General features: G+C 37.7%; 1 protein-coding gene across 2 annotated transcripts in view; it reads left to right on the forward strand.

The window, feature by feature from the left end:
- GRID2 (glutamate ionotropic receptor delta type subunit 2) overlaps positions 1–23,049 on the forward strand; it is an 807,057-nt gene that overhangs the window by 673,439 nt on the left and 110,569 nt on the right. For both annotated transcript variants that reach the window (XM_066996365.1, XM_066996366.1), the window contains one exon: positions 15,898–16,036. In XM_066996365.1, the coding sequence (XP_066852466.1) occupies positions 15,898–16,036 (139 nt within the window). The remainder of the gene's footprint in view (positions 1–15,897; positions 16,037–23,049) is intronic.

Here is a 23,049-nt window from a genome sequence, read left to right on the forward strand (position 1 = left end):
CTTATCTTACTCTTGGCATATCCATATCAGCAGGAAAACATTATCCTGTAACAATGCATATTCCTAGTGACATTTTCTCCTATTTAACTGTACACCAAACTCTCTGTATTTAATATGCAGAGGAAAACTCTAAAAATTTTTGAAAAAATGTTAGCTATCAATTATATCTTCACATGTGATATTTAGCAGTGAAACCTAAATATTTTTAAGCTTAACAAATCAAAAAAATCCAGTGCATAGGCTTTAAGACTAACACCTAGATCCTAATTTGGATTCTGCTTCTAAGTTCTGGCTGACCATAGAAACTTCAATTGATATCTTGTGCCCTGGTTCTCAGTTGTAAAGTAGAAATATTACGTACCTTCCTTCATAAAAGCTTGCTTTATGTCTTCTGATAGAAAGCATAACTTAAATGCCAATCTCATTAATTAAGGTTAATTTTAACTGCTCTTCGAACTTATGCCAGGTCTATTCCAGTAACAAGGAGAATAGACTTGCCGAGCCTAAAATGCACTTAAAAACTGGGCATTGATCTGGGAAAATGAAGTCAGATGCCAAACGTGTTAGAAAGCAAGCCAGTTTCCATGTTTTTCTAGCACATACACCGGCAGGTATATTTGCAACATTATCGTTCTACCTTTAAACATGAAATGCCCAAATTCACATTTTAGTATACTAAATCTAGGAATATGTATTAGTGTGTATATCTACCTTCATAAAGTCATCTCTCTAAAACATGTACTGCAGTCCTGTAGTACCCATACCATTTTCCATGTCTTAATTGTTTGGCCAGCCCTTTTGACAGCATGAAAAAACAACTACATTTTGGCAATTGTCTTGTATGCATCAAACTACAAGCGATCAATGAAATTGACGAAATATGCTGAGAATTATTGTCCTGTATACAGTACTTATTTGCAAACACTGACTGTAACTTTATGTGCATGGCACTTTCAGAGGTTTGTTTGTCTCTTTTTGAAAATGTAATTCCAAGGAATAACCATGCTCTAAGTAAAGTGTTCATAGTATGGGCATTTGTTTGCAGCAGCATGATATCACTAGCATTAAACTGCCAAGCAATATGCTTAGATTTTTCCCTAAATTGAGGTTAAGACTCAGGCAGTCCTCAGAGGCATCTAAAATAATGGATTTCTATATCTTGTGTGCACCTGCTTTCTTGAGTAATAGCACTGTGTACATGGGGCAGTATATTTAGGGATGTTGTGTCTGACGCACCTCCTGTGAGGAGCTGGAGAACGAATGGCAGTGCGAAAGCCCGAAAACCACCTTCCTTCCCCTAGGACTAACTCCAAGCCTGATTAATTGCCTAAGAAGGTAATGTCTGTCTGTATAAATGCTGAACAAAGCAAATGAGGCAAAAGTAAAAGTAGAATGTGGATGTCCATGGCATCTCTTCACCTTCCTCTATTCTTTTAGAAGAATATTTACTCAGAACAATTTCTTTAATTGCTATTTCTAATAATGTTTCTAATAGACTATATACTATATCTGGATAGAGAATGGATATGTTAGATTGAGGTTAAGTAATCAGTTCTGACTTTTCAGAGTTTATCTGTGTATAATAGATATTTAATGGAGGAAATGGGGAAGAACAACTTAGCCAGGAACTGAATGTTTCTTATACTGAAAAAGGAATGTAACCCACATTTTCATCTGCAAAGATGTTTAGAAGCTGAAGAGGCAAGCCTTACTTGTCCTGCTAATTGATTTCCCTGCCCAGAAGCTTACACTTAAGTTGGCAATTTTGTCTGCTTAAGATAAGGAGGAAGTGAGAAATCAGTTTTAGCTTCATTAAAAATGCTCCCTTCTGCTTGGATGAGAGCAATGTCATCTACAAACTGATCAGCGTTTTCAGAGGAGGTTTTCTGAGGCACCAAACGAGCGTGAGTTTAGAGGGGAACCCATGGTAGTTTTCCATTGCTTTTCTGGTCTGCAGGGAGTCCCTCCTCTGCAACAGCTGTGCCATAGCTTTACCCGCCCATGTGTCTCTTCTTCATACCACCAGCTGGTGGGTAGGTGCCAGGAAAATTGTCTGCAAAATGTAAAGGCAGGAGTAGAAAAGAGGATTTGAAGCTGTTGGCAAAATTGTCTCCTTTATTCAACTGTTGAAGTGTGTTTTTTGTTTGTTTGTTTTCCTCAGACCTCTTCTACTGTTAAAATGTGTAGAAAAGGAGTAGGCCAAAATTAATGTTGAAAGGAAACAAATAATGCTACAAGATGAGTCTTCTAACTTAGCCACCCCATTGTTTTCCCTGATTGCTGAGATGAAGTTCCACTCCCATTTCAGTAAATGTGGGAAAAAGAAAGCTGTGGGGTTTTTTTTGTTTGTTTTGTTTTGTTTTCAGTTTTTGTTTTTTTTTTTTTTTTTTTCATTTTGTTAGCTTCCCAGCAATTGCTATGGTAGCGTCCTGTAGCTGCTGCTTAATTTTTATTCTTCCACCCTCAACAGGAGAGGAGAGATGATAAAGCAGGACATCACCTTTCCAGTGCTTTTTCAGCTAGTGAGACGGTGTTAGGTTAAAAATGTGTGATGCCTCATCTGCCAGACAAGAAATGAGATGAAAGAACATGTTTGGTTTTGACTGAAGAGTCTGCCTCCCCCACACTAGGACAAAGTAAAGGTAATAGTGAAGGGGAAAGACAGAAAATCTTCTGCAAATAGACTGCTAAGGAACAGTGATAATAAATCTGTAAAGCTGAGTGGGAGTGTTAGTTGTTCATGCCTAGACATACTTGCTAGTAGAATATTTTTTAGATATAAGCAAGTATTTCCTAGCTTCTTTAATTTCTCTATCTATTCCCAAAGAGAAAAAAACATGCTATCCAGTGAAGACATCTTCGAAGTTGTTTCTCGCTTCTGAAAAATCTGAGTCATGATCTTAAGCAGGATGCTAGTGGATTTGGAGTAAAAATAGCAAGTCATTCAGCTTTCAAACATGAGCATTTGTATTAGTGGTTTTCATCAATAAATGGCATCAGAGCATTATTCTCAGTGAAACTTAAAATTAAGAGGTTTTTGTTTTTTTTTTCTTTGTTCACTGTGAACTTCCATATTATTACTTTAGGTCATCATGAGTTTTAGAGATCCCTTTAACAGAGATCCCATAACAACATTATAGGATGTACCTAAGGTGGAATTTTAGGCTACATCCAAACTGTGTTATTTAGGAACGTAACTAGAGTTTCTATATTAGTGATGGTTGAATTCCGTAAGGTTAGGAGTTCAGTGCAGGGAAGCAGTCTGAAAATTAAAGGATAAGTAGAATTAGTGACATGAAAACTGAACTAATGTATGTGATTCACTTGCTTCTGAAATAGTCAGGTGCCACTCTTTGATGATGGATGCGGAGATTTAGAAAACATTTTGTAATACATTGAAAGTCCAAACAAAAAAAAAAAAAAAAAGAAAAAACTTTCTAGTATGTGATCTTTTCTTAAATTTCCTGCAACCCCAAAATTTGGAGTTACAAAGCTGGAGTTTAAAAAAAATGGGAAAAAGTAGTGCAGAGGCTTTACCAAAATTATTGTTTGTCCTTTTGCTCTCACTGAATTGTCTTTTGTTTTGCTTTGTTCATAGTTGTTCATTTTCAGCCAAAGTGGACTCTTTCTCCCTCGTGTTCATAATGTCCTCAATGACAGGCTCTTAGATAAAGCAGCACTTTAATAGTTCATTAATGACATTGTTCAGTTTAATGTTAATTGTATGTGCAGATGGCCTGTTTTCAGTCCATTGTGCACAATTCCTTTTGCCATCCCAGAAGGTACTACAGATAACAGTCAGTAGGCTATGGAAAGGCCAGGCCACTGCTATGTAAAACTGTGTATGACACTTTGCTTCTTAACCACTTTATGAATATGTACCAGAGATGTTAATTGTGGTTGATTGTTTGAGACTTCAGAGCATTTGTATCCAGCCATCAGTAACAGGGAGGTTGGGTCTCAGCATCTCTTGAAATCTAATCAGGAGGTTGCCACCGTGTAAGCTTATTTGTTAAGATCAGGTGCCAATATTCTCCAGAATAATAGCCGGCATATATCATTTTGATGCATTCACAGTGGCTGCCAATAGTGCCTTTATACAGGCGTGCAGTTAGGTGCAATCATAAAAGCACACATCACAGCCCTGCAGAAGAGGATCCCCAGAAGTTCTTTGTGTTTTTTACACATGCACATTAAGCTCTAATCAATGCTGGCTGCTACATATATTCATAATTATATAATGAAAATTTATTGTCCTATGTTGTAAAAATGGTGACAAAAGATTATCTGGTCAGAGCTTCTGAGCAAACAACCATTGGGAAAATTGCTAGGCCTGTTGCACAGTTATTTATGATCATGTAACTCAATGGTGCTGCACTTGGTAACCCCAAAATTAAATCTGAAACCCTGCCAAGTCTTCTGGTAGAACAGTACATTTCACAAGCATTAGTACATGAGTTTTAGGCTGACCTATTCATCAGAGGTGTGCAGAAAGCCTCACAGTTCAAATTTGGTCATACAGAAATCAAGAGGTTTACTTTCAAATATCAAGCCTTGAGTCATATTTGAGTATCTGAATATCTATAGTATAAGTCTAAAAGTGCTTCATCTAAGAGCTCCCAGTAACTTCAGTTAAGTATACGTAGTCGCTTCCATTTCCGAACTTTAGTTAGTCATACCTTTTCTTTTGTAATGACAGCAAAATAGGAAAATGAAATATATTTTTATGATACATTTTCCAGCACTTCATAGTGCCATTATTTCCTCACTTTTAGAAACATTGTAAAATCTATCCATCCCCTGTATCTGTGTAATTATATCACACAAGTCACTGCAATGTATTGGCATTAAATTACTGCACATTGTTGCTTGTATAATTTTTTAATCTATGATTCACTTCGATTTTCAATTGAAAATATCACATTTTGCAAATTTTGCAGAAAGATTGAATTTGATCACTATGAGGTTGCTAATATCTGAAAGGAATAATTTATTTTTTGGATCTAGGCTTAAAAGACAGGGATTAATTCCTGTTGCACTCAAAGATTTCGTGCTATGTAATAGAAATGCAAATCTGACAAATATATGTAGCTGAAATATCACTGATACCAGGAGAAGCTAACCCAGAGGCATTTGCTATGTGGTGATGTGAAGTGCCTCCCTTCCCAACTTTTACCTCATTGTCACAATTTCAGCAAGATGGGTGGAAGGAAACAATTTATTGTTGGGAAGGGAATTATAAATACAGTATAACTAATATGTTATGCTAACATCATTTTAATCAGGTAATTATTAAAGGACTGTTTGGCCTTTAAGGACATTGATTTAATGAGAATTAATTTAATGATTGAACACTGTTTGTGTAACATTATCATTGCTAGTGATGCGGAAAATTGGAATCTCAGCTCAGCTGAAAAGAGGTTAGATTTTCCATTATCACATTAGATCTTTTTCTTCTGGAATGCAGCTATTAGACCTTTTTTATATTTTCAGTATATATTTAAATGTTTGGGCTTTATTTAAAAATTTCTGACTAGAAAAAGTAAGTAAAAATGTTCCTCATTGTACTGTTCTCACTTTTAATCAGAGACTTGAAATTCCGTTTAATGTAGCCTTAAACAAATTCCATTGAATTTTGGTCTTGACTTGTTATTGCTTTTCCCGTGAAACATTTTGTGTATTGTCATTTTCTACTTTCCTCCCTGCAAATCTGATCATTATGTTTGGGATGAATAGGATTTTGGTTTATGGAACGGTTTACAGCTATAAAGAAGCAGCAGTTTTATAAGTAGGAGCAGGCAGAGCACATTTCCATCTAGATCATTCTCAGGCTGAATCATGCAGGGTCTAGTCACACCTTAGGAGTAATTTAAAAGCGACTCTGACCCATTCATTTTCAAAATGAAAATGGTGAGCATTGTAGAATGGCTGTTTTCAGTACCTGATGATTAGGACTCTGTGAAAGAAGACGTATATAGGTACAAATTCCATTTAACTAAAGGAATATTATATCTGGTTGCACTTCTTAATTTGTCCTTAGTTGTTCTATTGTCACAAATTATTTTTCATCTTTATAGAGCCTCTAAAAACTGTATTGTACAAATCAAGATCCAGGGAGAAAAGCAGGAGAAAAATATGATTGGAAGCACGTAGTAAATATCTGTGTCTGATAGACTTGTACAGATCAATTAATTTTCAAACAAAATTTTAATCAAGGATGACTATGACAGTTACTGCTGTATCTTGGCCGTTTTGCAAAGGAGTCTGGTCGCCAAAGGATTACCCCTGTGTCACTAGAATGAAGCCACTGCAGCAGAGACAGCAAGCTGGGTAAGCTTAGTATTGGAAGACAGAAAAATAATCTAACAGAAATAACAGGCTCAAATTCCTAACCACTTTGCAGTTTGTTCCCCCAATGGTAAGCCAACACTGCAGTATGCTGAAAATCTTTGCCATGTGTAACACTAGCCCTTTCCATGCTAGAACGTTTTCTAGCCTCGCATAGGAGGGTTTCAAAGAACATAGCTGAAGATCCTGTGTTTCAAGTGAAATAGTTTGTGAGTAGTCATCCGAGCCATCTTTGGGATATTTCTGTTCGTCCACCAGGCGGCATGTTAAGGCCCTCTGACCAGATTTGTGAGAGGGGTGCACCAGGCCACAATTTGATGAGGGCTTTGTGGCAGTGCCACTGGTGCTTGATTAGCCCCAGCATTTGAAATCTCAGCATGGATAATCTTTTCCTATTAATGAGGAAACAGAGCTGAGCAATGAGCCTTAGTATGTAAGTCAAATGCCAAAGGCATATCTGAACAGATGCACAGCAGTAGCAAATGGAGGATTTTCAGAGGGAGTTTGCAAGAGTTTCTTTCTGATACAAGTCTAAATTCAATTATTTGACCAATGACAGAAAGCTAATGGTGAAAGAAGTAGCACGCCATATTTTCTTCCTTGCCAGAGACAAAAAAAAAGACTTTTTCTGCATGAATTTTCTATTCATGGTAGGGAGAAAAAATATAGTTAGGATGAAAAGGAAAAGCTGCTATGAACATCAGAGAAAATGAGTTCATTTTAAAGAATTCAAGAAACATCACTATTCCTATTCCAGGAAAGGAGGGTCTTGATCAGAAGCTATATTGCAATAGAGAGAAGTATTGACAGTATGTAAACATCAGAGGCAGAAGTAGAAGGCAATTGAATATAAACACAGAATACAGGCAATCTATCACCTTCTAAAGGGAGTACCAGAACCTTAATACAGCAAAGAAACAATCCGTTTTGTTTATGTTCAAGCACAGAAATTTTCCCATGAAAAATACCTACGTAGATATTTCTGACCAAAAATTAGAAAATAAAAAGAAATTGTATAGAAGCATAAGAGGGGTTTGTACAAGTACACATACAGAAAATGATTGTGTATCTGTAGAGCTCAGCAGCCATGCAATATAGACAGATCATCCTTGTACAGAAAGAATGGACAGCCAAGTGAACAATAGGATGAAATGTTGTCTTCTATCTTCTTTGAGCCAAGATATGAAATACAACTTGGAGGTAATTACTGGTCAGCAGTAACCAAGAGTGACAAGGTAAGAAGGTGATACCTCTTTCAGACTGGAGCTGGCTCAAGCTTGGCCTCCTTTTCAGGAGGATGGAGGGAGCCTAGATCTACCCGCGTGAGGTCGTGCATATTATCACCAGGTTATCTGTCTTCCAGAGTTGTTGATAAGGGTCTGTATGTATGTGTTAGATACAGCTTCTCAAACTACTTTACAAAGTACAGATGACTAGGAGGGATTTGAAATAAGCCTGAAGGAGAAGAAAGATTGTCCCAGTCATATAAAGAGGAGGAATAAATGAGGAGATCTCTCTTCTGTGGATCGTTGCTTCCCTTCGGTGAGGGCAATGGGAGCAGTGCCTTCCACTCAGCTGAAAGGAAACATTCTTCCAGGGAGCAAATGTAATGAGATTAGTTGGGGGATCATTACATTAACAAAAACAAATGGGAGAGAGTAAGTGATTGTTTAGTTCAGAATTAAGACATTACAGGAAAAAAAAAAAAGTCAGGGCACCAAATGACAAAGTGAACCTAATTTTAATTGCCTATAGACCAGTGCCAGAAATCTGGGGAGTAAACAAGAACAGTTGAATTAATTCACAAATACAAATTTTTCCTCGTTATGTTACTGAAATCTAGTAGGAAGTTTCATGTGATTAGTGTGCTAACGTATAACATTATGAAGTACTGAAAGACAGATGGACAAAGTGGGGAAAAGGGGAAGAAGAGTGGCACTGTGTCAAAACTGAATTAGGTATTTTGGAAAAATTTAAAACTTGGAAGAAGTTGATCTTGATTTCTTGTGGGACAGCATGCTAATGACTGGAACACAAAATGAGATAGGAGTCAATGTTTGTTGTGGACCACCAAATCACAGTGGAGTAGAGGATGATTGGCTCCTCTACTGCTTATCTGTAATGAGTAAGGGAAAATGTGAGATATAATAGGGGAATTCAACCTGAGTGATGTATGTTTTAAGTCTCGGATTACCCATGCTGCAATATCTTGAACATACAGATAGAACAGATGGAAAGAAAAGGGAACATTGATTTCAGTGAAGAATTGGAAGCTACAAAATTCAGGAAAAATTACCTGGGGAGCAAGTGTACACAACAGGACAAAATGGCATGTGGAAAAATGCTTTATAATGTGTTGCTGGGAGCTACACCCAATCCACGCACTGAGCAGTACCGAGAGAGAGAGAGAGAATATTGCTGGAAGCTGTTAACAGAGGAAAATCAAGGAGAAATTCAGTATAGACAAGGACATGATATGTTTGTTTTGTCCTTTAACCGTTGTTTGATGACATAAAGGACTAGTGTTCAGAAAAAAGTATATGCCAGCTATAAATTCAGAAGAGCTGTAATGCTGTTGGAATAGGCATATGAAAATGTCTCTATCAACCTGTATGCTAGGAAGACGAACACACAGACATAAAAAATGTGTCTAATATTTCTAATTTGAAGATTAATTAACACCAACATTTTTATGAATTTACAATGGCTCCACTAAATTATTTTTGTTGTAAGAAGGAGAAAATAGAAACATTTCAACTTTTTTAAATGCTTCAAATATGTCTTTTGAAATAGCTCTTGTTTCTCATTTACTTTCTCATTTATACATTATGGAGTCAAGCTGCGACAGGGGAGGTTCAGGCTGGATATCAGGAAGAGGTTCTTCACCGAGAGGGTGGTCAGGCACTGTAACAGGCTTCCCAGGGACGTAGTCACAGCACCAAGGCTGTCGGAGTTTAAGAAGCATTCAAACTGTACTCTTAGTCATGTGGTTTGAATTTTTGGGTAGACCTGTGTGGTGCCAGGAGCTGAACTCAATGATCCTTGTGGGTCCCTTCCAACTTGGGATATTTTATGATTCTATGACTTCACATTTATTTTTAGGAAACTAGTATGTGAGGATATCTTGCAACTAAAACCCCCAAATCTTTCGGATTTGACAGAAGCTTCTAGAATCACTTCAGTTTAAAAAAAAAAAAAAAAGAAAAGGTTATCACCCTTTCGGTCCTACTGCTTTTCCCATGAACCAGAGAGGCCAGTTCTCTCTTTTCATTAAAAAATAAAAATTAAATAATAAAGTCACTACTACACTTTGGTAAAAACAGAATGCTAGGGGAGAAACAGGTGGTGTGATGAATAAAAGCAATAGTTGGCTCTTGAACCTGTCCAGACCTTGTAAAAGCTGGCCACCAGCTCTGCCTCATGCTCAGTTCCTTCTCTACTCCCAGTGCTGTGCAATGTGCCAGTATTTGCAAGTCTAGGGAATGCAGCTACTAATTTACAAGCTTATTTGGAAGGCATTACCAATTCAAGGAGTTGTATTCTCCTGTTGAAGAATACACGTAATGCCTGCTGTGGTCAATGGGTATTACCTTCAGCACTCAATGTAATATTAGAAACTCAGGTTATGAAATGCCAGCTTATATCTTATGGAAATGAATGCGCTCTGTACAATTCAAGGAAGAATGGAAAAGTTTGGGTGCAAAGTGAAAAGATAGGAAGAAAAATGTGTGATGAGAGATTTTCCAACAACTTCTCAGCTGCATTTATTTCACAGCTGGTAGAAATAGGTACAGGCTTCATTGACTATAAAGTATTTTTTGTCCTATACTGAATTGAACATTTCCAATTGAAAACAGGAGAGATTTTACATTATCAAGAAAGTTTTTTAACAGAACAATAGGGGTAGCTAATGCCCTGAAAGATTCTGCCTTTGAAGAGCTGTGCTTTCCAGAGTTTTGTAAAGATAACAGAGCTCAGTCAAACTTTAGGTTTTGTTTCACGTGGCAAAAATAGCTAAAATATAAAATGCCTTTGCCTCTTTGTTAATAAAAACTACTCCCCTTACACCCACTCTCTATTAAATGCCCCTTTCACAAAGCAAACATAGGATGTACATTGATCTAAACTGTTGCAGCAGAACTCCACACTTAATATATGTGGAAATGGAAATTGCAGATGCACAGCATAATTGATGTGACTGTTCTAACAAGCTAAAGGCTAAACTGCAGCCAACTCCCAGTCCTTTGTGTTTTTTTTTCAAAGGCCAATAATTCACTGAATGTGGGCAGAATTTTTGCAAGAAAAAGAAAAAAAAAAATCTGTCCTCAAATAACCTGCCCTCTTATTTCTTCACCTCTCTTTTCCAAGCACAATTAAGATGCCTGGTTTGCTAGTTTCTCAGCAAAGCAGTCGCAGTTAACATCTTTTTCATGTTTCTCAAAATTATCTGAAAAAAATCTGGCTAAAACTTCCTATACAGCAATTCAGCTCACTGCTGACCTCTAGCAGAGGTCTATCAGCTTAAATGATGGAAATTTGACAAAGTTGTTGGCAACTGAGATACGTTCGTAAAGTGAGAGCTGTCGATAGTAAGTGTTGGTGACAAATTGAATTTCTTATATTATAGAATGTAAAGAATCTGGTCTTTGCATTTTCAGTGACAGCTATGTTTTTCACAAATAGACATCACAGGTCGTGATCCTCCTAGTGTCATCCGTGTAGGAAGGGCCATAGAGCCTTCTGGAGCCTCTTCGTGTATGGAGTAGCTGCAGTAGACTCACACTCTGGCTCTTAACTCACCCCCAGAACGTCATCTAATGGTGTTTTCAAATTTGGGACATAAAATAATGGTCTTTTATGGCTATTCTATGTGTGTGTAGTTGTTTAATAAGTCACTATTTTTGTCATTCAAACCCAAGGGAAAATGAGGGACAGAAAACAAATGGTTAACCACAATGTCAGGTCATGTAGAGCTACCCAGATTAGGTTTATAGTTGACACAATAGAACTAATTTAATTACAGATCCACTCTGAGTTTTTTCAGTGTTGTGGGCTCTATGCTGTCAAATTATTTGCTTTAGTAATAACAATAATAATAATAATAATAAATGCTTTTTGAGCTGTTAAACAAATTAATTTTTTTTGTTAATATTCTGCATTCCCAGTGACGTTGTTGAATCGAAATTGAATCAGAGAGAGATCTTATCTTGCAAATGTCCTGCCTGGATGGCTAATGACAAAAATTGCATCGCTTTTCAACAAGATGGCTGCCACCAGACCTGACCTCAGAAATGCTAACTGTGGTTAAAACTTCTCCATGAAACAGTTCGCCATTTTTTTGTTGTCAATAAGGACTTTTATCTGATACACTTTCCAAGCTCTGGACTACGTAGATGAATAGTTTTTTCCTTGAAACAAGCAATTGACAAATCCATGAAAACAAGGTGTCTAGAGAAAAAATCTATGCAGTTTGAATTATTTCAGTTTAATCCAGAATTACAGAATACCAAGGTCTCACCAGGTTGTGAACCTCCGTTTTCCTGTTTTGGCCATTTTTGACTCATGATTTTATAAATCCTGTCTATAATTCTGTATTACCAGTTTTACTTTAAACCATTAAACTTAAGGCTAATAGGCAGGAATGACTTCAAATGTATTAGAAATCTGTACTGGTGTTGTATAGGTTAACATTTTATCTCCTAAGGTGGCTTTTTCTGATATTTAGGTCTGTCATAATTATACATTATAGCGTTTGCATTGCCTAGACAGTGCATTATTTTTCTTGCCTGCTGATAGTTAGCTTGAAGCACTTGGAAGGAAATGGAAATAAACAAAAATTGATAAAATAAGTTGCAGTCTAAGCCTGTCATCTGAAGTAGGCCAGCATTAAACTAGCCTAGGATTAATGAAGGAGAGCTGCATTATATGAGAGTGGGAGGACTAAAAGTAATTGCTTTTACTGTCACTTCTAAGGTAAATCAGCTATTTCAGAAAGTTACCAGTAAGATTGCTTTTTTTTAGTTTAGTTTACTCTGGAAAATATATTTTCATCCCTGCACATGCAGTCTAAAAATTTTAAAGGCGGTTGAGATTTTTAAATGATTTTTAGTACACATCAAGAGTGTTGACTGAATTATACTGGGAGCTGTAGTCACAAATACATGATCTATAGGTAGTGCCATTTGTGCTCCATTATACGCTTCTGTGTATTGCAAGGTATTGGGAGAGCCAGGTCTAAAGAATAATACAGCCTCTGTATTCATTTGAGGTCTGTCTCTTAGCATTGCAAAGCAACTCCAGGACCACTGAGTATCATCTTTAATTTCCATTTGTTTCATGAATGGAGCTCGGTATTTTTAGGAGTTGCTTGGCAGACTACGATAGTAGTCTTTTTGGTGTAACTGCAGCCAGCATGTTAACATGTGAGTTATTAATTTTGTGAGGATTAATTTTGCTGTGGGAATGAGGTGTGGTAGGATGGGTTTTACTCTGGTCACCAACTTATGTTTATATGACATCAGCTTGCACCCTTTGCCATTACGGGTTAAGCTTTACTGGTTTAGTAAGAAAGACAGAAGGGAGAGACTGGGTACTCTTCTTGGCTCCCTCCTCCCTCGCACTGTGTGTGTACGTACATATCTGTCCTGTGCAAAGCCACCCATAACTAATATATGCTGTGATCCATAAAAGTGTACACATACATGAAATCCATACTTGGTACTGGGAATGCTTCCACAAAGCAGAGCCCTGGGAGGTTTACACGCATGCTACTTTACCGTTACGAATGGCAACTGTTGGTTTTGTAGCTCTTTTTCCCCGTAACGCTAATGGAAAACCAATGATTACTTCTCTCCTCAATGACTCAGTGCTGTTCTGAACTGAGAAACCAAGTAAATTTGGACTGGGAAAAACAACAAAAAAACAACAACAGAACTCTAGAGAGTTTTATCCCTAGAAACAAAATTAGGGGAAAGGAATGAAGACGTTTCATAAGGTGAGCTGTCAGGGTGAGGGAAGTGTTTTAGCAAACAGTACAATAGAACAAGACTGTATGGCATTAATTCTCCTACTAGATGCCAAAGAAATGATTCTATGGCAGTAAAAAATCTCCATTGTTTTTTGTTTCTTTATTTCCTTCGCTAGGATAGGTGGAGTAACCTGTCGTGTTTAGAAATCATACACCCCTGCAGCTGCCATATCAGTCCTTTAGCAATGTTTTAAGAAGCATCAGTGCAAAGATTTTTGAGTCAGGTTGAGCCAGGGACACTGAGTTATTTTGGTCTGTGTTTCTTGTATTTGCATGCAAGTTTTGTCCTCAAGTTCCATTTATTGGCTGCTGGTACACAAGATGTAAGTATGCATTAGGAACAATACTTCTTCATGAACAGCTAGGTGAACTAAGCACACTGGGATGATCAGCACTCACAGTTATTTAAAATCTGTTGTTAACATGAGTGTTAATAAAGAAGAGACAGCAGTGAATGGTGGGGATAACGCTACTGATGTATGGGAAAACTCCACTGTATGAACAGTAGGGGAATGTTGTTGCTGAGGGATCTGTCATGGATTTCATGATCACTTGTTGAACAACATCATCAGCTGAAACTTGAGTTTACCCAGAAGACAGCTGCTTGACTTTCAGTGGTCCTCTCTTTTCTGACATTTCATTTCAATAAAAATGTGGGAACTTAAAGTTTTACTCATTAAGTTGAAAAATGAAAATGCACGGATGCCCAGGAGATCATTGGCTTCTCCTCTATCACTCTACTCATTTCAACCTAATACAAAATTATCTGCAGGGATTGGGACCTGAAAGTTAAAAGGACAAACAGCCTGTTCCAATAAATTGATATAGATGTCTTTTCATTTGATTAAAATTCATTTTCAAATGAAATATTCCACAGACATTGCAAAAACTGTTGTAAAGGGGAAATGTCCTATTAAAAATCATTTAAAATTTATGCAAGAGAGAAAACATCTTCAGATGTTGAAGTTAATGTTCATCTTTGGAAGTCCTTATATTGGAATAATATCTCCTGATCTGATTGGAAGATTCTTGTTTCAGATAATTACATAGCATCTTGGAGATAGAAAGAAATTTATTTCTGACTGCAGAGGTCTAACATATATTTTTGTCTTTCAGTACTGGAATTCTTAAAAGGCAAAAATTTGAATACTTATGCACTGAAAATATAAATGAATGGAGTCAGTTACTATTTCACATGTAGCACAACTCCACATGACTGAGGTAGAAAAAAAGCTTCAGATTTGATTTTTGTATGATGATGCAGAATTCCCAGTACTTTAGATAGGTAGGACAAACACTCAACAAAACCAGTAAGGCAGTCCCTCATATTCAAGCACTGATTAAATGTCTAGACAGTTTGTGTTCACAACTAAAAGTTATTTGTATTTAGAATAGGAGTAAATATAATTTGTCTTCCCATTTACTAGGGAAACATGAAGAACTTTTTATGTAAGTGAAGATCCAGTATGAAATACTTATACGTGATTAAATCTGTAACAAGCTGCTTTGCTTATGAAAATTCCAGCCATCATACTATCATAAGATTTTGCATCTGAGAAAGCTCCATCAAAATAATGACCACTTTTCAAAGTGCTGAGTACAGGGGGAGAGGGAAAGGGTGAACATCTTTAGCAGTTGACTCTGGATGTTTGTTGGATTCACCTATCCTTCCTAGTTGCTTGTAGCTGTGACAAAACTTGCACTACAGTCATAATGGATATTTGTAAAAGAATGCATTTTCTTTCATCTAAAAAACTGTGGGTTTGTATATTTTTAACTGAAAGGTTATTTCAAAGACTCCATGTTTGGGGGGCAGCTATTCGCACAAAATATAATGCTTTTCATGGCTTGCTAAAAGGGTCTCTGTTCATATGAGCAGTAGTGAGCAGCTCAGATCCTGTGAGCCACTAAAGTGCTGGTAGATTTAATTGCTGCTAATGTTTTGTTTTCATGGCGTTTAAATTCTGAAGAAAAGTAGCTATGGGAATACAAAATTATTTTGCACTCTTCTTTCGCACATGTTTTTTTTTGTGTGTCCTGGTGGACTTGTAGCAAGTGGTACACGTAGGTATGGCTCTCATGAGCATCTGCTTGGCTACAGAACTGTGAAAAATAATTGTGTTTTGATGTGGTTTTTTAACTTCATATTCTCAAGAATGTAAGAAAAGCTTAATTAACATTTGTAGATAAGATCTCTAAGGAAAGAACATTGTAAGAATTTCTTTCCTCTCTTTTTGTTCTGAGATCTTGAAGTCTATTGCCATTACTGGACAGGACAGGTGGATGAACTGCAGTTAAAGACACAACAGCAAAAGAGATTAAATACAGTAATGATGGCTGACTGTGCACATCCTTCAGTACTTATATTGCATAGAAAGAATGGCTCCAAAATCCTGCTCATTTTATGAAAACAAATACCCTGCCAACCTTGGGGTACAGTTCTCCGGTGCGAGGCTTGAATAATGAAGATCTGGGTTTCCTTCTGCCAAATTAAAACTCTTGCTTTTTCTTCTTCCCCACAGGAGGAGAAGTCCCATATACAACCCTGGCAACACGACTGATGATGGGGGCTTGGTGGCTTTTTGCTTTGATTGTCATCTCCTCCTACACGGCAAACCTAGCAGCTTTCCTCACCATCACGCGCATTGAGAACTCTATCCAGTAAGTTGGATGAACTGAGGGAAAGGAAGGTTGCGCATACACATGGAAGGGTATGAATGTTCTATTTAAATGTGAGAAAAGGGAGAAATAATTATCCTCCTCCTGAGTAGTAGTTTGGAAGCTATCAGAACAGTATTCCATAGACAATAGACTTCCAGTCACCCTGGAGACACTTAAACTTTAATATCAGAATTGTTGGCCTCTGGCAGCTGCTATTCTGTGACATGTATACATGCACATATATATATATATGCATACATATTTTGCAAAAACCAATTGAGTTTGGATAACCAGTATATCAGTATCTGAAGCAGGAAAGTATAAATTGCTGGTGTGTGTTTTCAGGCTGTGCTTTCCTCTCAAATGCAATGCACATTACTTGTGCTCTGACACTTGGATCAGGAGGGCCCTTCTTCCACATATGGGGAGATCAAATCCGAATTCACCTTTTCTTGCCAAAGCAAAAAAATGTGGTAATAGCAACAATTAAAAATTACTGACCAGTTTTCTTCTCACCTTCCACTCCCTGGTGCTCTCTTATTTCATTAACAGATCAAATTAGTTCACTTTTTTTTTCTGTCTAGTGGTTCTTTTGCTTCATGCCTCCCTAACATGAATGTCCTCATATTCTCCTGTCCCTTTATGGTGACCTATTCTTCTGTTGGACCTTCCCATCCTTTTTTCCATATCATTTCATCTCTCCACACCACAGAAACCTTTCTAGGTGTCCTACCCTCTCTCCCTGCCTTTTTGTGCTTGTCTGCTCTCCTTCAGCAAGCAGCATGCTGAGTTGCTCTCACTCCCACCACTCCAATGACCTTCCCACTACCCACCTAAATCCTTCCTCCTGGGTCAAGCAGAAACTAGCAAATGCATTGAAGCATTAGCTAGCCAAGCTCTCCAAGGGGTAGCTGGCCATTTTTCAAAAGCAGGTTTTTAATCTTGAGGCTACATGTGCACAGAAGTATTTGAGAGTGACAAACATAGCCTTTTCCATAAATCCTTCTTTGCAAAAAGGATAAAGTAGCTTTAAAGAAGAGAGACACATTCTGCTGTATTTCTTTCTCTAGGAAGATAAGAAGTTGACCTTCAAGTCAGGCTCAATACTGACCTTAGAGTTTTCTCACTCCAGTTGTTGATTCAGCTCCCTGTCTTCTGTGGTCTTGCTGCCTCTAGTTCAGCTGCTTTCCAAATCTCTTTGAAATGCCCCCTGAGACAGTGAGCTCAGGGCTGTAGATTGGGTAGGGGAAGCTCTGGGCTCCTGTGAATTCACAGGTTAGGTTCAAGCACCACTGCATACTAGCCAATCACTACAATCTCACTAAGGCACTTTTCCTGTATGTGAAGGTTTTCTACATGTTAAAACCAATCCATGCACATGGACAAATAAACATCTCCAATTGTAGCCAGGTTTCGTTTGCAACTGTATGCCCAAGCTCAGACCCAAGAGTAAAAGCAGCCCCTTGCTTTGAGCACACAGTTGCCTGCTGACTCTCCCCATTAGGAGCGTCCTCTTGCACCTTCTCTTTCTTCATGCTCCTTCATCAAAAGGGAGGATTTGGTGTGCCATGGTCCAAATTTCTGTTGTCTTCAGCCCAGGCAGTACCAGCCCGTGTTTGTTCCCAACCGGAAATGAAGTGTCTGCGATTGTTGTCCTTTCTTTTTGTGCACTGTAAGACAGAGGCGTGTAAAACAGACTAAAGCACCTGAGATCATTCCCCTGTCACAGTTGCATTGCCAGTTAAATTGAGTTACAATTTCCTTTTGAGATCTGACTTACAGACTTTGAGATTCTGGAGTGCTGCAGGGGTATTTTGATGCAACCCAACTGACTCGGTAGTCCCAACTATAATCCCTTCACAGTTTACAGGGGAGTAAAATGAAATTCTTCATTGATGTTTGTTGATGTTCATCTTGAGGTTTAGACAGAGGCTGATATATTATTTTTAAGTTTAGAAAGTTCTACATTTGACTAAGGAGTTCGAACAAACAACACTCACATTTGTATATGCAAAATAAATAATGATGATATATTCAGTCATTCTCTTTATCCTTACAAATGTGAAATATGCCTCTGCATCCTGCTTTGAAATTATGATTCTTCTGATTTTGAAGTAGTCCAGAAAAATGTTCAAATTACTGTGACAAATATCTGAGTTTTTTATCATATGTAAAAAAGCATAAAATATTCCCAAACTATAACTTAATACATCTTCAGCTTTTTCATGTAGTATATTATGATGTCACTAGGAAATCCCCAGTGGAATTCTGAGGTTATTATGTACAGTTGGGACTACATCGGTCTTTGTGCTGTATTATTTATGGGCAAAGTCACTGAAAATGTTTTATTCAGTAGAAAATGTTGCAGCTGGAAAGCTTCTGAAATGAAAGAACAGAGACATTTATCAAAGTGCTTGTAGCTCAGAAATAGAGTAATTAGATGTGTTAAGTATCCATTAGGGAATGAAGTTATCCTAACTATGGTGAGAGTGTAAAACTTTAGTTTACAAAACTGCCAGAATTGGATCTCAAACCAGCACATAACAGAAAAGCTGTTTGTTTACCATGCTGAATTACTGCAAAGTGGCAAACATGAATAAGCAATACAGAAAAAAAGCTGATGCTCTTTTTTTCTAACAGATCAAATTGTACCTTGGGGAGCTTTGAGTGCCAGAATGGAAATAAGTTTAAGTATTTGAAGAAAATGAACCAGATTCTGCTCATAGTACTATCTAGCCAGCTACTGAAAAGTCAGACAAATGAAAGAGGTTGAAGTCAGTAGGTTTGCACAGATGTAACAAGTAGTTAATAGGTTTTCATTTCAGATTTCCAGCTAGCACCAGATCTGACAGTGTGTGGTCCTTCTGATATCTTTTATGAAAGATAGGAGGATTCAAGCTGCCCGCAGAACACTTCATTCCTATGGAACATTTCAGTAGTTTTTGCATTTCAACTTATAGATCTTGTAGCCAGCTTTTGTTCAGAACTCTTCTATCTTCCTTTTCTTGGCTATTACGGTGCTTGGGCTGCTTTTCCTAGTCATGGTGTCCAGAAGCTTATGTTAAGAAGAGCAGACAAAATGTTGTTAGGCAATACACTAGGAAGAACTAGTGAATTGTTCCCATTCCCTAGAGAGTCCTGAAGTAGATCTGTGCATAACCTCAGTTGAGATTGATGGAATTTTGTTCTCTGCTTCACTGATTAATTTGATTAAAATTTGATACAGTTTTAAAATGGACTATGTTTCCAAGCAAATGGCGACTTTTAATACCTGTGGGAGTATTAATAATAATATCAGCAGGCAGAGCCAGGAATACAGGCATGAAAGTCATAAAGTGCTATGTAGGGCATCTTTTATTCACACTTGATCCCCATTGCAGATGATATTTAAATCAAGACAATCAGCATTTTAAGTGCCAAAACATTGTGGCAGCAAAGCAAAGCATAATTTCTGTATTCCTTAGATCTTTACATCACTGTCTCAAATGCAATGTGAATGAATGGTAATTAAGAGTATGTTCTCTTGGAAAATGCCAAATAAATTTGGAGGACTCAAGCTATTTCTTGTAGATGCTGATGCTATGAATTTCACCACTGAACCTCTATTGCCATTACTGTGTTTTATGATTCTGTTTGGATAGAATTAGAGTCCACTGGCAGAGAGACTGATTTTATTCAGACTGCACTGCTTTCCTTGGTAAAGTGAGGATGTCACCACCATCTCAAAGGCACTGAAATTTTGCAGGGAAATTGGGGATCAGAGGGGAAGCCAAAGGATTTGTCATGAGAAAGGCTAGTGTTAGGTGGCTTCACGTTTAAATCTAACCCACTGCTAAAAATGTGGAAGCTTGATTAAGATTTGTGACTGCACATGTTACAGGAAAGAGTCTGTCTTTTGTAAAATAAGAAGTTCACGTTATGTTCTCTGAGATACAAGCAGTACCTCCTGTTTGATAAGTGAGACCTCTGCCTCCAAATAATGGCAGTATGGCAATAAAGCGTGCCTTTTGTAATGCTTCTTTTGCCTAGTCATTCTTTTCACAGTGTTTTTTCTAACCATGATTCACTTTAAGCTAAGATGTCCCCAAGGCTTTAAACAGCTTAATACATCTGCCTACATGTTTTCTGCAAGGGGGGTTACACAAGAATGCAGTAACTGGAGTAGATATTTCCTTACTCCAAAAAAACAAAATGTTCCTTAACCTTTCCTTTTCTGTGGTTCTCCCAGATCTTCAAACTAGCAAGTAGCATTATTAGTTTCTGACACAGTTGTCACTGCCAACATTCAAATCTCTTGGCTTACTGTGCCCAGTTTCCTAATATCACCTCTGAATTAATCCTTAGTGTCCTAGGAGGGAAAAAAAATGCAGAGGAAATCTTTATCAGAATTAGTCATAAAGACTTAAGTATAAGCAATGAGATTTGTATTATCCTAATAATTTCGATGAGAAAAAAAAATTAAAATAACATAAAGACCATGTATAATATTTTCCCTGCAATGCTTCATGAGTGATAACCAAAAAATAAGCTGAACTGTGGCTTGTGTATTGCACTGCATGGTCACTTCACTATAAGGAGAACTTGTCTATATGCAAACTCAGTTAAAGGCATTTTATTTTATAGCATTTTTTCAACTTTATGTGCTTTTTATTTGGTTTTAAACACTTCTATTACCTTACTGCTTCAAAATGAGAAATTCAAAGAGAGAGGTTTTATTTAAGTGTGGAATTATAATACCCATACTCATCTCAGAAGTACTTTGCTTTGCAGGTATTTCAACTGAGATCAGTAAAACTACTGCAAAATTAAATTCCCATCCAAAGTGAATAATGCTATCAGAATTTGGGCATTAGAGATTTTCCGTATGAATTCATCAACTTAACTAATACTTCTTCCTTATTCTGGGGTCTGGTCTGGCAGCTGTGTGCTGAGACGGGATGGCATACTGAGGCTGGGGATTTCTGTCTCCCCTAAAGGTATCTGTCTGAACAGAGAATAAGTTGTTTAATCCAGGAATAAAGGTACATTGAACAATGTGTAACCTGAAAACCAGGCTGAAGGCAAAGCAGTTAGAAAAATTTCTTTCTTTTGGAAAGGAACCTCAATGATTTAATAATGTTATTAGTTCTGTCAAGGTTTGTTGGTGGGTTTTTTTTGTTTGTTTGTTTGTTTGTTTGTTTTTTGCCATAGCTTGGCTGCTAGGTTGTGTATGCTATTCCAGAAGTTTACAGGTTATAAAAAGCAGTTTCTGAAGCAGGTCATATATATTATTATACTATTTGGCATGTTTGTGTAAGGGGATGTAGTCAGTGATGTGATAGGTCGTTTCCATTTCAGCAACTTGCCTACACAGCAGCGTGCACACATGTACACTTCTGAGACTGCAAAACTTTCTCACTCCTCAGCATAGGGTCAGGTGAACAAGAGCTTGGAGTTTGCAGCTTGCGATAGTGTTTAGTTCATCTGTGGCGTTTAAACGCTTCTCACTCTTGTCTTCTTGCCATTACTTTCCCAGCATGGAGCAGCACCTAAAATGTGCAAAGGTGCAAAGTGGGGCAGGTGAGAGGCATCCTGCATTTTAAGATAGGACACCAAACAGTGAAGACCTGCAGACTGTAGTTAATGCCAGACAGCTACCTTGCACTTTCCTGAAGGCATCAACATAATTCTCCTCCTTGTTATTTCTCTGCTGGTGACCCTTTTGCATGTGATGGCACTCTCACTTGCTTCTCACTGATAAAACGAAAACTCTCCCATACCTGTTTGCTGTGCAATTCTGGATAACCACTTGTGTCTAGCATTGGTTTGCCTGTCAGAAAATAGCAAGGTTGCTTTTATAGCTGCAAGATATACAGAGGAGCTGTTTTTCCTTTTGTGCTGTTTCTAACTGTACTGTTTTGTGGCAGCAGTTAAATGTATCATTTATATACCAGTTAGCAATGATATTTCAGAAAAATGCTTTATTGCTTGTTACATTAGAAATTATATGGCTATACAGAGTCTTGTAAAGTAATGACTGCAGTTTTGCTAGGTGTTGTCATTAGAAATTGGAGACTCAGTAAATACTTTATGTGTACTTTTCTAGTAATATGTATGACAAATAACAACAATTGCAGGACATTACAATATGTATCCTATGACAGTTTGTTGCACTTCTGAGCTCTGCCAGGAGATACAGAAGTACATTGGTGGCAGCTACAGTGACACAGAATGGGTGAATATAGTAACTTGTATTTATCTAGTGACTTGCATCAGTGATGCTTTTGACAGATATGTAGACTATAAATGCAATAGTAATACACCTACTTCTACACCACACTTAGTGTAATGGTGAAAAAGGGAGAAATTTTCACCAAGGCGCAACGCTGTCTACCAAGGTACCTTCTGCACAGGTATTGCCCAGCTGGTCAGATCCCAGCCTGGGTTGTTGAAGGGCATCATTCCTACCACAGTGCAGGGTTTCACATTTATCCTTGCTAAATCTCACAATGTTCCTGTTGGCCTGTTCCTCCAGCCTTTCTAGGTCAATCTGAATGGAAGCCCTGTCCTTGAGAAATTGTCTGCCCACCATATGTCATGTCTTCTGCAAACTTGATAAGAGGGTGCCTCCTTACCTCCTCCAGGACGTTGGTAAAGATACCTCCCAGCGTAGACCCCTGTGATACTTGTAACTGGATTCAAAGTGGAATGCAAGCCATTAACCACTACCTTGTGAGCCTGATCATCCAAACAGGAATTCATCCTTTTGTTTTTTCACCCAGCCAGGTCTAATGGCCTAATTTAGATACAAAGAAATTGTTGGATACAGTACTGAAAACTTGCTGAACTTAGCATAAGTTACATCCATTGTGCTGGTCTTGTCCACAAACTCAGTCATTTTATGATAGGAGGTGTTCTGTTTGGTTGGGCCTGACTCACTCTACAGACCCTTAGTGAATCTATGCTGACTGTTCCCAGTCTGTTTTTTTCTCCTTTGTTTGCTCAGAAATATAGAATCATAGAATCACAGAATG

This window comes from Anser cygnoides, chromosome 4 (genome assembly GCF_040182565.1).
Source record: "Anser cygnoides isolate HZ-2024a breed goose chromosome 4, Taihu_goose_T2T_genome, whole genome shotgun sequence".
Taxonomy (NCBI): domain Eukaryota; kingdom Metazoa; phylum Chordata; class Aves; order Anseriformes; family Anatidae; genus Anser; species Anser cygnoides.